Source organism: Phyllostomus hastatus, unplaced genomic scaffold (genome assembly GCF_019186645.2).
Source record: "Phyllostomus hastatus isolate PE091 unplaced genomic scaffold, TTU_PhHast_1.1 phas_contig_40, whole genome shotgun sequence".
NCBI classification, from domain to species: Eukaryota; Metazoa; Chordata; class Mammalia; order Chiroptera; family Phyllostomidae; genus Phyllostomus; species Phyllostomus hastatus.
Genome location: NW_025333872.1, coordinates 88,114,354 through 88,128,583, shown reverse-complemented (window position 1 = coordinate 88,128,583; position 14,230 = coordinate 88,114,354). Strand labels below are relative to the sequence as shown.

Sequence of the window (14,230 nt, the reverse complement as noted above, 5' to 3'; positions counted from 1 at the left end):
GATTATTTATAGTCAGAAACACTTACTAATTGCCTTCTTACATTCATAACTAGATGCACAATCCAGAGGTATCACTATGTTTATTTGTAAATAAATTAGAGTTAGAAAGGTTTTTATTTTTAATCCTCATGGGAAGGCATGCTTATTGATTTTAGAGAGAGTGGAAGGGAGGGAAGGAGAGAGGGAGAGAAACGTTGATGTCAGAGAGAAGCATCGATGCGCTGCCTTTCATACCCGCCCCATCTGGGCTCGGCACCCACACAGGCCAGGCATCTGCCCTGGCCGGGCGTCGACCCCACGACCCTTCAGTTTACAGGATGATGCTCCAACCAAATGAGCCACACCGACCAGGGCTAGAGTTCAAAGTTTTACCAAGTATGTTAAGGAAACTAATGCCCTAAGTGTTAAATTTTAGATTATTTTGAGACAAAGCAGTATAACCCCTATGTATTCACATGTAAATCCTCTTCACACTAAGTGAATGAAAGAAATTATTATGTTGAAATGGTTGCATGTGCTAATAATTCAGAATTATGCTTTCAATTTAACTAAATCCGTAATTTATAGTTTAATAAGGCCAGTAATACTTTTAAAAGCAGTCACACTGCTGAAGCATTGCAAGCTTATATCATTCTAAATTTCTTTTTTACACATTTATAGCTGCATGATTGTATGACATACGAAAAAGAAATACGGATGATCACAGTTATGTATGCTTGTGCAAATATTTTCAGTACTCAAACTCTGTATACATTCAAGTGAAGTAATTTGTCACTATTTTAATGACTTATGAAAAGTTGTTGTCCATTGCAGAAGATACAGAGGATACAAATAAAAAGAAAATAACTTAAAATATCACCCTTTATTGAAAACAAATTTTAATGTCTTGGTATATTTGCTTACAATATTTTGCTTATCCACTTTGTAGATTTTAAGTGCCTTCATAAAAATATGTTTGCAAAAATTCCATTCTGGGCCTTTCCTTTTGACAGTTGAGGTTAAGTGCACTTCAGAAGCCCGCTTTGCTCAATTCCTTGTGGATCCTGTCACCTAATGGTCAAATTCAGTACTGCAGCCCTGCCTTGGGATTTTAGTCCATTTTCTCTTTATGGAGTGGACATCTAAGAAACTGAGTTGGGGGCCAGGAGGCGGGGGGCGGCAAACGTTTTTGGCAGGAGGCATGAAGAGCTGATGGAGAGAACTGAGCTTTCAGAGGCCAGGGTGGATGGACTCCTGCTGTGTCCCTGTGGTAGAGAGGCCCACGTGGGCGTGAATGAATTCACAGCAGGCAGAGTAGAGACCCAAGGCCAGGTCTTCTGAATTAGGTTCCAGTCTCAGCTCTGCCTTTAGAACCTTGAGCGACAAGTTGCTTCCTGTCTCTAGACCTCAGTTTCCTCACAGTTCACACAGGATTTCAAGCAGATGACCTATGGCCCCATGCAGCACTGAGTCTGTTTCAGGGGTGCTAAATAGCCTGGGTTCACGCAGCACTCCATCAGCCCTGATTTGTGCTGGGTGCTGCTCAGAGGTCCTGTCACCCGAAAGGGACCAGGGCTGAGGCAGGTCTGACCCAGCACGGTCTGGAATGTGTGGGTTCTTGACTTTCTGCAGGGAAGATTTCCCAACATGAGTCCAGATGACTTTGAGAGTGCATTTATTAAAGCTGGTGACAGTGAAACAAAGGAAGGGCTGAAGATAGAAGAGGCAAGCTCACAGCAACAGCAGTGAACCCAGCCTAGACTGGGCTGCCTTGACTCAGGAAGGAGGTCACAGTAACAGGAGTGAGCCACCCGGGGCTGTGTGGGCTCAGGAAGGGAAGTTACAGAGGCGAAGGGACACAGGCTCGGGGGGTTAGCCCGGAATGAGCTGCCACTGCCCACTGCTCCCCCAGTTGCAGGTTTTGTGGGGACCCTTAGAGCTTCGGAGAAAGCAAGCAAAAGTAAAGGCCTGAGAAAAGGCAGCGGGGAGGGGTGTGGGCGTGCTCAGGGAGGAGCACAGACTGGGCCCTTTTCCTTGAGAGTTTCTGTCTGTCTTCTGAAGGGGGGGTCTTAGGGGGAGTCTCAGGGGAGGGTCTCAGCAGAACACTCAACAGCTTCCTGGGTGTGTCCTTCCACGTGCTGACGCATCAGAATGAGTGGGCAGGGGAATTTGGGCTCAGTCTCTGGTCAGCTTCAGGGCTTTACTATTTTTATCTTGTGTTTATCTGGATCTAATTGGACTTTCTGTGATTTATTCCCAACTTTTTCTGTTGTGGGGTGTGGCTGGCACTAATGGGGCCATCGGGGTCTCTGTTCTGTCTCTGCCTGAGCTGGGTGATGTAAGCTACTCGCTCTCTTGTTGGGGAGGAGAGGTGTCAACCATCTGCTCCCAAGTGGCCTTGGTTCGGGAAGACAAGAGCTTGTGGTTTATTAGCAGGCTCTTCACTGCTTGGCCTGGTTGAACTGTTTTCTCAGCCCCCTTCATTCCACTTGCCCAGTAATCTCCTAGCTTCCTGCGCTCCTGTCCAGCCCCAGTGCTGGCTCCTGGGGAGTGAGGACCCAGCCTCAGAATCATCTTGAAAATAACACGCCAGGCTGCCACCACCAGGCGTGGGAGTTGCCACCCAACTTGAAATATATTTGCATCTCAGACAGTGATATTAAGGCCTTGACTTGGGCTATGAAGACGTGAGGAATGGAGTTTCAGAGATGCAGAGAGATTACATATCCAGTTATTTATAATATATATTGTTTTTCCTAATTGTTAAAGTGATATGTATGTACTGTAGAAAATGTGGAGAATACAGGAAAAAATTTAAATTGTCTAGCAAAACTCACTGTAAACATTTTGTTGCATTTTCTTTTGGTTACTTTGATTTATATCCACATGCACACACATTTATTTACTTTTAAGAAAATTAGGATATTATTTTTGCAAAAATTTTATTTTTTATGAGCATTTTTATGTTATTAAACGTCCATCGAAAACACAGTGTTTGGTCCTGGCCAGGCAGCTCCGTTGGTTCGCGCACTGTCCCCATACCCCGAGGTCGTGGGTTCAACAGGGCGCAGGGAAGCGTCAGCCAGTGAGTGCGAACGTGAACACAGCAACAAATTGATGTTTTCTCTTTCTCTCTCTTCCCAACATCAATCAATCCATAAAAATTTTTTTAAACCCGTAATGTTTGAAAATGCAGGGTAAAGAGAGTGGGAAGAACAGATCGTTGAAAGTGTGAGAAACGGCCTCCACAGCACGTGACTTTCATTTCCCCTGCAGCCGTCTCCCCTCCCCCTCCGTCGTCCCTGAGACCACCAGGCGAGAAGCCCCAGCTTCCAGTTTCACGGGAGCTGAAACGCTGTTACACCCTGCGTAGCACAGACTAAAAACTGCATTACCGGGCCTGACCCAGGCCTGAGTTTCATAAGGCTCATCAGCCAGCACAAGAAATATGGACGCGTTCAATTTTCTGCTGCCTCCTTCCCCTGCAGACACGTTTTGAGGATAAAAAGCCTTCACTCATTTTAGACGTGCTGAAGAGATAATAATATTAATACTCGGGATGTAGTTCAGAAAGCAACGAGAGGCAGCTTTTCATCTATCACCCTGGCAGAGGTGAGAAAGTATAATAATGCTTAGAAGAGTACAGAGAAGCAAGTCTCATGCACTTTTGGTGGGATTAACTTGACAGTTTTCCATTACCCAGTTGATTTGTGAACCTCAGTAAATTCATGTATATTTATTTCTCGGTACAAATCACCAGATACGTTTATGTAGCAGGTTCACAGTCTTATTTCAGTGGCGGGCGCCATGCACACTCTGTCGGTGCCGTGTGGGTCAGGAAGGGTGGATTTGTGCGGCCCACGTGCTGCGCTAGCGAACCTGGGCCAGGGCCGAGCCTCTCTGAGTCTGAGCAGAAAAGCCAGAGCGGGGTCAGGGGAGAAAGGGAAAGAAATAGCTTGTCTCTGTGCCTTGTGTATGCTCTTTGTTCGTTTCTTTATGAAGAAAACTTTCTGCACTGTCTCTGCTTTCCATTGTATTCAGAGACCACCCTTGACTTTCCTAGCCTTCCTTCCCTTCTTCTCTGGGCTGGGGGCGGGGAGGGGGCGTGGCTTTCTACTAGCCACAGACTCTGCTTTATTTAATGGGTCACATTGAATGTTATCTAGTTGGTAATATCAAATATAGGCCTATGTTTGGTACCAATGTCTGATACTACCTTTAAATATCAAACTTACGAGCATTTTAATGTTCATAAACGTGATATCCTTTAAGTCCTTTCTTTAAGTCCATCTTAAAAAAATAAATACGGTTGTATTTTCATGTCTGTTCCCTAAAGTTTCTACTGTACCTTCAGTATGTGTTCTACTCATTTTCCACAGATAGCGGTTCCTCAGGGAAGAGCAGAAAAGAGGCAAATAACATATTTGAGTCGAAGAGCAACCGAGGAGGAGCGGAACACCCAGCCCCAGAAATAGGTGAGTCTGTACCTTGGAATTGCATTGTGGAGTACAAGGAGTTGCAGAATCACGTACCCTCTAGTTGAGGATGTTAGATAAGGCTTCAGCAGTTCATGACAAGAGCAGTGACCTGGGGATCAGAACTGTAATCTCTTAGATAAGTGCCTTAGAGTTGAGAAGCGTTCAAAAACAGAAGGGAAAGTGCTTGCTGGAAGCACTGATGGGAGATGGCACAGAACACTGGTTTCTTAGCGCTCATAACAAGGATTATCACACAATGACATATGTTCTTCCGCCTACTAAAAGAGGAGGTGATATAAATGCTTGCAAATCATAAGAGGGAGGGATAGATTCTGGAGGGCTTAAAAGAAAAGGAACTGTATTCTTATCTCTACATCAAGCTTCACCTTCAGCCCTTACACTCATCACCTCGCTTCCTCTTTGATTAGTGGTCCCTTCCAGGCGTGACGTTCTGTGAAGAGTCATTTCATGGCCTCGTGGAAAAGAACATGGGCTCTCGAATCAGATGCTACAGTTCAGATGCTTGCTCCACCACTAAACTATCACTTTGGGCAGGTTGTCTTATCTGCCTGGATCCCGGTTTCCTCTTTAGTGGGATGGGGGTAATAACTGCACCTGCCCCACAGAGCTGTTAGGGAGAATAAATGGGGCACTGGGTCAAAAGCATTCAGCACAATGCTTGGCTCGTACAGTGAACTATCAGAGTAAAGGGCCTGAGTGCCCTGTCCTCTCTCCCCATGTCTAGTGGCAAAGACGGAAGACAACAGGGGCAGGGAGACTGCGGGAGGTGGAGGGAATATTTAGTAAACGGAAGAAAGGTATCCTATAATTTTATTTATTCCATCATTTTGGTTGTTTTTAACTAGAAAGAAAACACTCTGCATAATTCTATGGAAAGTAAGGTTTTAGTCCTAAATCCTGCAAATTAGTTAAAACCTTTAGGGAACAAAATATGATTCTTGAGTTATAGATCTAAATTAAGAAAACTTTCTTTTTACCTTAGTGTTCTTTGTAATATCTGGACAATATAATTTCAAACAATAGATGGCTAAAGTACCCCAGAAATCAAACACCTGGATGCTGCCTGGTCTGCTGTCCTGCTGGCCTTACCTTGTCCCAAGACGTCCCGGTCACGTGAATAGAATACCCAGTTCGCCCACTTGGTCGTTTCTGAGAAAACTGCCATGATGTGGTTTTGAAGTGTTTAGAAAATTTTAAATCTCAAATTACCCAAACTAAAAACATGAAGGAGTACTTAAAAGTCAAGAATAATTTTTAGTGTTCTAGCAAGTACTTTGTGGGAGATTTCATTTTCCTTGTCAGCAGAGCATTAAACAGGAATTAGATTTGCCAGTTCAGAAAATCTCCCTGTCATATGTCTGTTTTATGGTTACCCTGAAGCCTAAACTCTGGTGCCCATCCTTAAATAAGTCACACACATGCAGAAGGGCAGCCCGTAACCATTTTCCTGCCCTGGGCAAGCAGGGGATGACAACCCCGGTCTGTCTTTTGTCCCATCCCTCTGCGGCTAGTGCAGGAAGATGCAGGGGGACGGGCACCCTTATGGCCCTTAGCCATTTCAGAACCGCCTTGCTCGGGGTGGCCATTTGGAAACTCTACAGCCAAAGCCCAGCGTGTTGACCTGGAGAAATTCTGCAGTGATTCCTGAGTCCTCCGGAGGGGCTGGTATGTGTGGGCTGTCTGAGCCAGCTCTGGAGTCCAATTCTAGACCGCTAGTCTGTCACAGGACCTTTACCTTTCACACTTCTCTATGGGAATCCCAGCCTCACCCAGAACTTTGCTCGACACCCAGCAGTCAGTACGCATCGTCCACATCCCCTCTTCCTGTGTCCAGAGACCTCCAGACGGAATCTTCTTGGGGGACTTTACCTGGGATTGTACAAATACACCAGTAGTTGAAATGCCATTAGTATGTACTCGGCCCCAGGTCCTCTTGTCTTGAAGGGGAGGCCACTCTACCTGGAACCAGTTTAAGACCCAAAAGTCAAGCTATCGGGAGTGAACTTCCTCAGTGACCTGCCCCCAAACGTAAACCCTTGTCTGTTTGCTCCCACCCTCTTCCCCATCCTCCAGGACTAAAGGAACAGCTGTCCCCTCTCCGAAGGTCAGCCTCTCCCCCAACCTTGGTGTAGCCCCGTACCTTCTCCGGTGTACTGCTCCATCATTTAGTAACTGCCCTATGTTTTTCATCTGTTTCTCTACTGGCTCATTCCCCCAACAGCTGCAGACACGTCCAGATCTCCCTCCATTCACTGGTGTCCCTCATCTCCGAGCTCCCTATGAATGAACTTCCGGTTGCCAAGTCTAGTGGCCTCCCCAGGCCTCTCCTTAGCATGTTGCTCAGCTGAGCACTCTTCTCTTGAAATAGTCTCTTCCGTCTGCTTCCAAGACTCTTCTCTCTTGGTTGCCCTACCATTTCTCTGGCTTTTTTCTTTCTTCTTGGTTCTCTCCTTTCCCTGCCTTCTTAAATGCTGGTGTTCCTTCGGAACTTGTCTCTGGCCTGTCTTCCTTTCTCTCTGGTGACCTCACCCACCTCCATGGCTGCAATAACCACCCAGATGCTAAGGGCTCCCCCATATTTAGGCCCAAATAATCCATGAGCCTAATTTCTATTAGAAATTCCACCTGGATCACCTCTAGGATCCCAATTTGAAAAGGTCAAAAAATAAACTTCTCTCTCCCACCCACCCAAAAACCTCCATTACATCCAGATCACTCGAGCAAAACCCAGTGAACCAGATGTGCGAGCACACCTCTCCCACCTGCACTTCGTGAGCACTGAAGGGCTGTGGCGATAAGGCACAAGGGCAGAGCGGGCGACCTTTAGCATCTGCTTATTCTCTGTGATTACCAGCAGTCAGCTCAGGGCCAGGCTGCTCATTAATGCAGAAGGAATGAGTAAATGAATGAGAGAGAATGTCGCACAATAGGTTTATACGTTGGAGACTTTTGCTCCTCCAGTTCCGCCAGTTGGCAAAACCCTTGCAGCTAAAAATAGCTCTTACTGTCTCACCTGCAAGACTGGCTGACCATAGAGTAGGTCAGACTGAAAATACAGCCTCCTGAACTTGGTAGGCCTGGCCTGGTGTTTTACAGGTTTGACTTTTAGATTCCACATGTAAGTGATACACATAACAATGGTCTTTCTGTCTCTGACTCAGCTGGTAAATAAGCCATAGACAGCTAATATACAGTATAATGAATATAAATAATATTGTACTACAACACAATGATGTAATGTGATGAATATTGCTTCACAATTATATTACAATATATAAATGTATCAAAGTAGCAGGCTGTAGACCTCAAATTTGTAAAATATAACCTATCAATTGCCCTGGCCAGGTGGCTCAGTTGGTTGGAGCATCATCCCGCACACCAGAAGGTTGTGGGCTCAGTCCCCAGTCGGGTGCATAGGGGAGACAACCAATCGATGTTTCTCACGTCAGTGCTCCTCTCCCTCTCTCTCTCTCAAAATCGGTGAATATGCCCTCAGGTGAGGAGTAAAAAGAAAAAAATGTAACATCAAGTTTATCAGATTTTTTCTTAAGACTGAACCACCGTGTTCCTTCCAGACCCCTGCAAGCCTCTAAGGGCCGCTCCTAGTCTGGGTGTGCAGAGCAGCCCCGCGGAGCACCCTGCGAAGGAGAAGCAGATTTTCCCCCTCCGCTGCCCAGAGCCCAAACTGCACCAGCATGTTTTGAAGCTGGTTTTCAGCTAACATGCTCTACCGGCTGGAAGTAGGTTCCCTGAATTTAGAAAGGGAAATAAAATGTTAAAGCACCAACTAGAACAATAAATCAGGAGTTAGTCCACATTTACCTTGAGACCACGGTCATGTGTAACCTGTAAGTGTAACCTTTGACTACAATGAAAGTGTCCTGTGATCACAGTGTCTTTGCAGCTGTTTACAGGACGTCTGTCACAGGGGACAGAAGGGTGACCTGACTGCAACATGCGTACCCATGGGTGCCATCTGTAAATTCTGTAGGAACCTGGTGGAGAATGTGATTTCAAAAAGTCTGGGTTTGAGACCGAGGCCCGCCATTTACTAGCTACGTGTTCTTAGGCCAGCTACTTAACCTCCCGGCACCTCAGTTAACCTGCAAAATGGTGGTAACACGGGTATCTCCTTCAGTGAGTTCTTCAGATTTAATGACACAGAGCGTACAGAATGCTTATCAATGGAAAATCACAGCTGTTACTGTTCCTAATCACCTGCCCCTTCCCTCCCACCTGTTCACAGGTGCAGTGCTGCCCCTGACCCTGGGTTTGGCCATCACTGTGTTGCTGCTTCTCATGGTCGCTTGCCGCCTGCGCCTGGTGAAACAGAAACTTAAAAAAGCCCGGCCCATTACATCTGAGGAATCTGACTACCTCATCAATGGGATGTATCTCTGATGAGTATGGCTTCAGTAGCTGGGACAGGGACATGTTTCACTTACAATTGATATATATTATATATTGGGTTTTGGATATTTAGAACTTGTTTTTAACCGGGCTGAGGAAGGCACAGAAAACCCAGAAGATTCTACAAGCCCCAAACCTATGCTCTTATTTATTGTAGAAAGATTTTCCTTGGGAAGTATGTGAACTATTTAAATTTAGAGTCGTCCATGTGATTAAAGATTTTTACAAATCGAATTCTGATTTACATAAGCTGTTTTGGAAAACAGCAATTTGTAGTTAGCCGTGGCAGAAAATTTAGTATCTCAAGGGGTGGCCTTAGGATAGCAATGTTAATACTCTTTACTTGTTAGAAGCCAGCCGTGGGCCCCTGGCCACCCCGTACCCCCTTGTGCCCGGCTCCCCCGTGTTCTGTGGCCCTCCCAGTCCTCACTTCAAGCTTCCGTAGCTCTCCCTTCTCTTCTCCCCTGCAAAACCTGTTTCTGAGAATGATTCTCCAGTGAGTTTATACCTTCCATGAGATGTTACCTCACAGGTCAGTGATGACTCTCGGAAGGTGAGCGAACGTGCATGCTTCCCAACACCTCTGACACGCTGTGTGAGTGGCTGGCTGCCTCACTAGGCTGACCTTTGGGAGAAAAAGCTCAGACTGAATTATAAATAGCTCTAACATGGTCATGAAGTGATACGGGAAATCAAGGTGGAAGCAGAGAGGCTGGCAGGTCAATAATTTTAACAGAACCTTAGCTGAAGGCAGAGTGAGCAAAGACTATTAGTACTTTCTTGAACCCACTCCACACTGCTTGATGGCCCAGAACACAGCAGCTCATTCTCACGGGCACCAGTTTTCAACAGTAGTCTGTGCTGCTGGGAGAGGAAGATGCGTTTAAATTGAAAAGCAGGACACTGAGTGGATTTCATTGAGTGGATTGCTTTTGTAAAAATGCTGCATGTGTACGTATCAGCAGGTTCTTTCATCCAGTGGAATCAACTGTTTTTCCCATTATTTACATAATGCTACAAAATATTATAACGTGCAATCGGCTAATGCCAGGCTTATATATTCTCAGAGCATAAAGCAGTTTTGCACAAATTCGTCTTTACAGAAAACTGGCATCTAGCTGAGTATCTGTTTCTTTTAATTTGTAGGATTTTAAAGGCAAATTATTTCCATAATCACCTAATACCAGAATGATACATTTTCTAGAAACTCTTCTTCTGAATGGACGATACAAAGCGGTGTGTTGTCTGTAGCCACATGCTGTCCTATTTACATAATATGGGGTTGGTTCGCTTGCCCTTAAGTGGCAAATCTGGTAAAATTCTTGAAAATACTCTAGGAGACATTATTTTCAGACTGAACCTCAGATCAGTTGTTCCTTTAGCAGAAAGATTAATTTGGGTTGGAGATATAACCAAATACATTAACAAATAGAAAATTCTAGAAAAACAGAGAAATTATTTTTATCTCCTAAAAAATTCAAGCATTTTGTTGAAAGTCTAGAATTGAGCAAAGATTCAAATTTCTCCTCAAGGGCAGTTAGAGAAGTGGCGGTGCCAGTGGACTCCGGATGTCTGTCCTTCCTGTGTGAGCCCTGCCCTTAGTCTTCGACAGCCGTGCCCAGTAAAACAGAAACTGTTGAGGTGTGTCTTTCAGCACATCTTTTATAATGAAGAAATTGAACACAATTTAGTATTGCTACCATGTTGAAATACTTCAGATGTCCCATGTACAACAGTCCAAATAAACTGTATTTTATTCGTAAGCCTTTACAACTCTTTAATATAATCGTAAGGTGCCAATATTTACTGAGCTGTACTATCTGCCTGGATTTAGTCATACCAACTATATTTTCCAAAGAGGGAAATGAAGAGTTAGAAAAGCAGAATTAAGATCTTCAAAATACTTACATTGTAAGTATTTGGCACTTTTCAAAGTCAACTTACCTATTGATTTTGTGATTGAAGGAGCTCTGCAACTAAGACGATTAGAAATGATTTTAAAGGACAAATTGTCCACAGTTTGTCTCTCCACCATGTCCCTGTGTTTCACTTCTCTTTTCCTGAGAAAAGGCTCACCAAAACCGTCTTTCTGAAAACATAAAACTTTTTCCCTTCAGTCCTCAGTACAAGCAGACTATAGCTACCACCTCTGTCTTCCCACAAGCATTTTAATGTTTCAAGTCACCCGAGTTTCAAACATGTTCTTTTCCATAGGAAACAACATAATTCTTTCACCTTTCTCCCACTGACTTTCAAACTATGCGATATGCTCCACCATTCCCTTTCACAGCAACCCACACCTGCTTTCTGTCACTGGTGGCCGCGCACGTGCACCTTACCCTGTGTTCCCGTGACATGAACAGAGAAGTGCCTCTTTCAACTTGTGCCTCAGTTTCGCTGTCCAAGGCAGGGCTTGTAAATGAATTACCTGGGTCTCACCTGCATAAACACGTACTGCAGTGCAGTGTACCGCAGAACACAGGCCCCATCCTCTTCCTCACATGTCCCGTCTTCTTCACATGTTGATGATGTGTCTGCCACGTAAGCATCTGAGCCTGAGATTCTGTAATTTGGGGTCACTATTAAATTATATTGTCCCCAAACAAGTTGTTTTGGTTTCTGCTTCTTTTGGGATTATGCTACTTCACCATCAGAATTACTCCAATTGTTTTCTGGACTCTAGGTTTTCTACAATTGTTGGCATTAAAATTGAATGAGAATTTCTAACAAAAAGCTGTCCAAGCCACATTTAAAAAGGGAAAAGCTTAGTTTCCAGTTTGCTGTTCACAAATGTTCTCATCTCTCTGGCTCTTCCAGAACTGTGTTGCTGACTGATCCTTGAAGGCACTGGCCCCACTTCCCAGCCCTTTTGCCCTACTTGATTCTAGTATTCTAAAGATGAATGCATTTTCCTGGTATAGCCACTTTAATAGCGAACACTTACAGATTCTTTGGCTAAATATGAAACCATCAAGGAAAAAATAAGGTTAGACACCCCAGAGCTTAAATGCGTTCAGGAATGGATTGAATGACCAGAATTGAACCTTCTCCTACATTTGCTTTATTTAGGTCTAACTACGTCTTCCTTCCTACTTATTTTAACTCTCCAATCACATCAGTTTTTAACCTTGTGTGCCACCACACTATAAAATGGAAATGTATCAACTTAAAATATCACTCAGCTTAAATATATTTTTATAGTCATTTCAAAACTTAGGAAACTTCTCAAAACAAATATGAATACAAAAAGTATTTTAACTTTTACAAAAAAGCTAAAAAGAAAATTGTATTGAGTATATGGACTTTAAAAAAAAAAGTCCTCTCTCCAAAAATAGTCATCAAAACACCATCTTTAAATGACACATTACATCAGGTGGATTTGATATTTTCAGAGGATTATACCCCCAAACTACAGGATATACTTTTTTTTTCAAGTCCACGTGGAACATTTTCCAGGACAGACCATATGTTAGGCCATAAAATAAGCCTCCATAAATTTAAGACTGAAATCATTTCAAGCATCTTCTCTGACTACATTAGTATGAAACCAGAAATCAAGTACAAGAAAAAATGAAAACACACACATAAGGAGTCTAAATAACATGCTCCTAAACAGTGAATGGGTTAACAACAAGATCAAGGGAGTAATCCAAAGATAACTTGAGATGAATGAAAATAACACAACCACCAAAAATCTTGAGAGCAGTCCTAAGAGAGAAATCCATAGCAATACTGGCCTGCCTCAAGAAACAAGGAAAAGCTCAAATTAACAGTCTACACCTAAAGGAACTAGGAAAAAAAAACAATAAACAAAGTCCGAAATGAGTAGAAGGAAGAAAATACTAAAGATCACAGCAGGAATAAATGAGAGTCTAAAAAAACAATACAAAAGACCAATGAAGCCAAGATCTACTTCTTTGAGAAGATAAATCTAAGAGTAATAAACCTTTAATCAAATTTATCAAGAAAAAAGTATAAATAAATAAAATCCTAGAAAATATAAGCTCCCAGGACTGAATCAAGAGGAAACAGAAATTCTGAACAGACCAATTACAAACAACGAAATTGAAGCAATAACCAAAAAACTCCTAATAAAGTCTGTGACTGAATGGCTTTGCAGGTGAATTTTACCAAACATTAGAAGAACTAATACCTATCCTCAAACCATTCCAAAAAATTCAAGAGGAGGGAAGACTCTCAGGCTCATTTTATGAGGATAGTATCCTGATTGCAAAACCAGGGAAAGACATTACAAAGAAAGAAAATTATACGCCAACATCCCTAATGTAGATATATGCAAAAATCCTCAACAAAATACTAGCAAACCAAATTCAGCAATACATTAAAAAGATCATACACCATGATCAAGTGGGATTTATTCCCAGGATGCAAGGATGGTTGAACATCTGCAAATCAATTAATGTGGCACACTGCATAAACAAAGGGAAGGATAAAAATCTTATGACCATATCAATAGATGCAGGAAGGCATTTGACAAACTCCAGCACCTATTTATGATAAAAACTCTTAGCAAAGTGGGAACAGAGGGAACATATCTCAACATAATAAAAGCTACATATAACAGATCCACAGATAACATCATACTCAGCAGGGAAAAAAGTGTTTTCCTTAAGACTGGGAACAATATGGGATGTCTGCTTTCACCACACTTACTCAACATAGCACTGGAAGTCCTAGCCTCAGCAATCAGAGAAGAAGTAAAAGGTATCTAAATTGGAAAGAAAGAAGTGAAACTCATTATTTGAAGACATGATACTGTACAGAGAATCCTAATTTCCACCAAAAAGCTACTAGAACTGATAAATGAATTCAGTAAAGTAGCAGGATACAAAATAAACATCCAGAAATCAGTTGCATTATTATATATGTATAATTAACTATCAGAAAGGGAAACTAAGAAAACAATCCCACTTACAACTGCACCAAAAAACAAAATACCTCGGAATAAATTTAACCAATGAGATAAAAGACCTGTTCTTGAAAAATCATAAGACCTTGAAGAAAGAAATCAAAGAAGATACTAATGGAAGCATATACCATGCTCATGGATAAAGAGGATTAATATCATTAAACTGCCCAAAGCAATCTATAGATTCAACACAATTCCTATCAAGATACCAATGGTATTTTTCTCAGAACTAGAACAAATCCAAAAATTTGTATGGGAACACAAAAGACCCTGAATAGCAACAGCAATCTTGAAGAAGAAGAACAAAGTGGAAGGAATCACACCACCTAATATGAAACTATGTTACAAGGCCATAGTAATGAAAACAACATGGGTTCTCAGAAGACATGAGTTCTTTTAATGCTATACCAAG

At 42.8% G+C, this 14,230-nt stretch overlaps 1 protein-coding gene across 1 annotated transcript in view; it reads left to right on the top strand.

Moving 5' to 3' along the window:
• Positions 1 to 10,651, top strand: part of LRP11 (LDL receptor related protein 11) — a 29,912-nt gene extending 19,261 nt beyond the window's left edge. The window contains exons 6-7 of the mRNA XM_045843614.1: positions 4,359 to 4,454; positions 8,725 to 10,651. Coding sequence (XP_045699570.1) covers positions 4,359 to 4,454; positions 8,725 to 8,879 — 251 coding nt within the window. The 3' untranslated portion in view covers positions 8,880 to 10,651. The remainder of the gene's footprint in view (positions 1 to 4,358; positions 4,455 to 8,724) is intronic.
• The last annotated feature ends 3,579 nt before the right edge of the window (positions 10,652 to 14,230 follow it).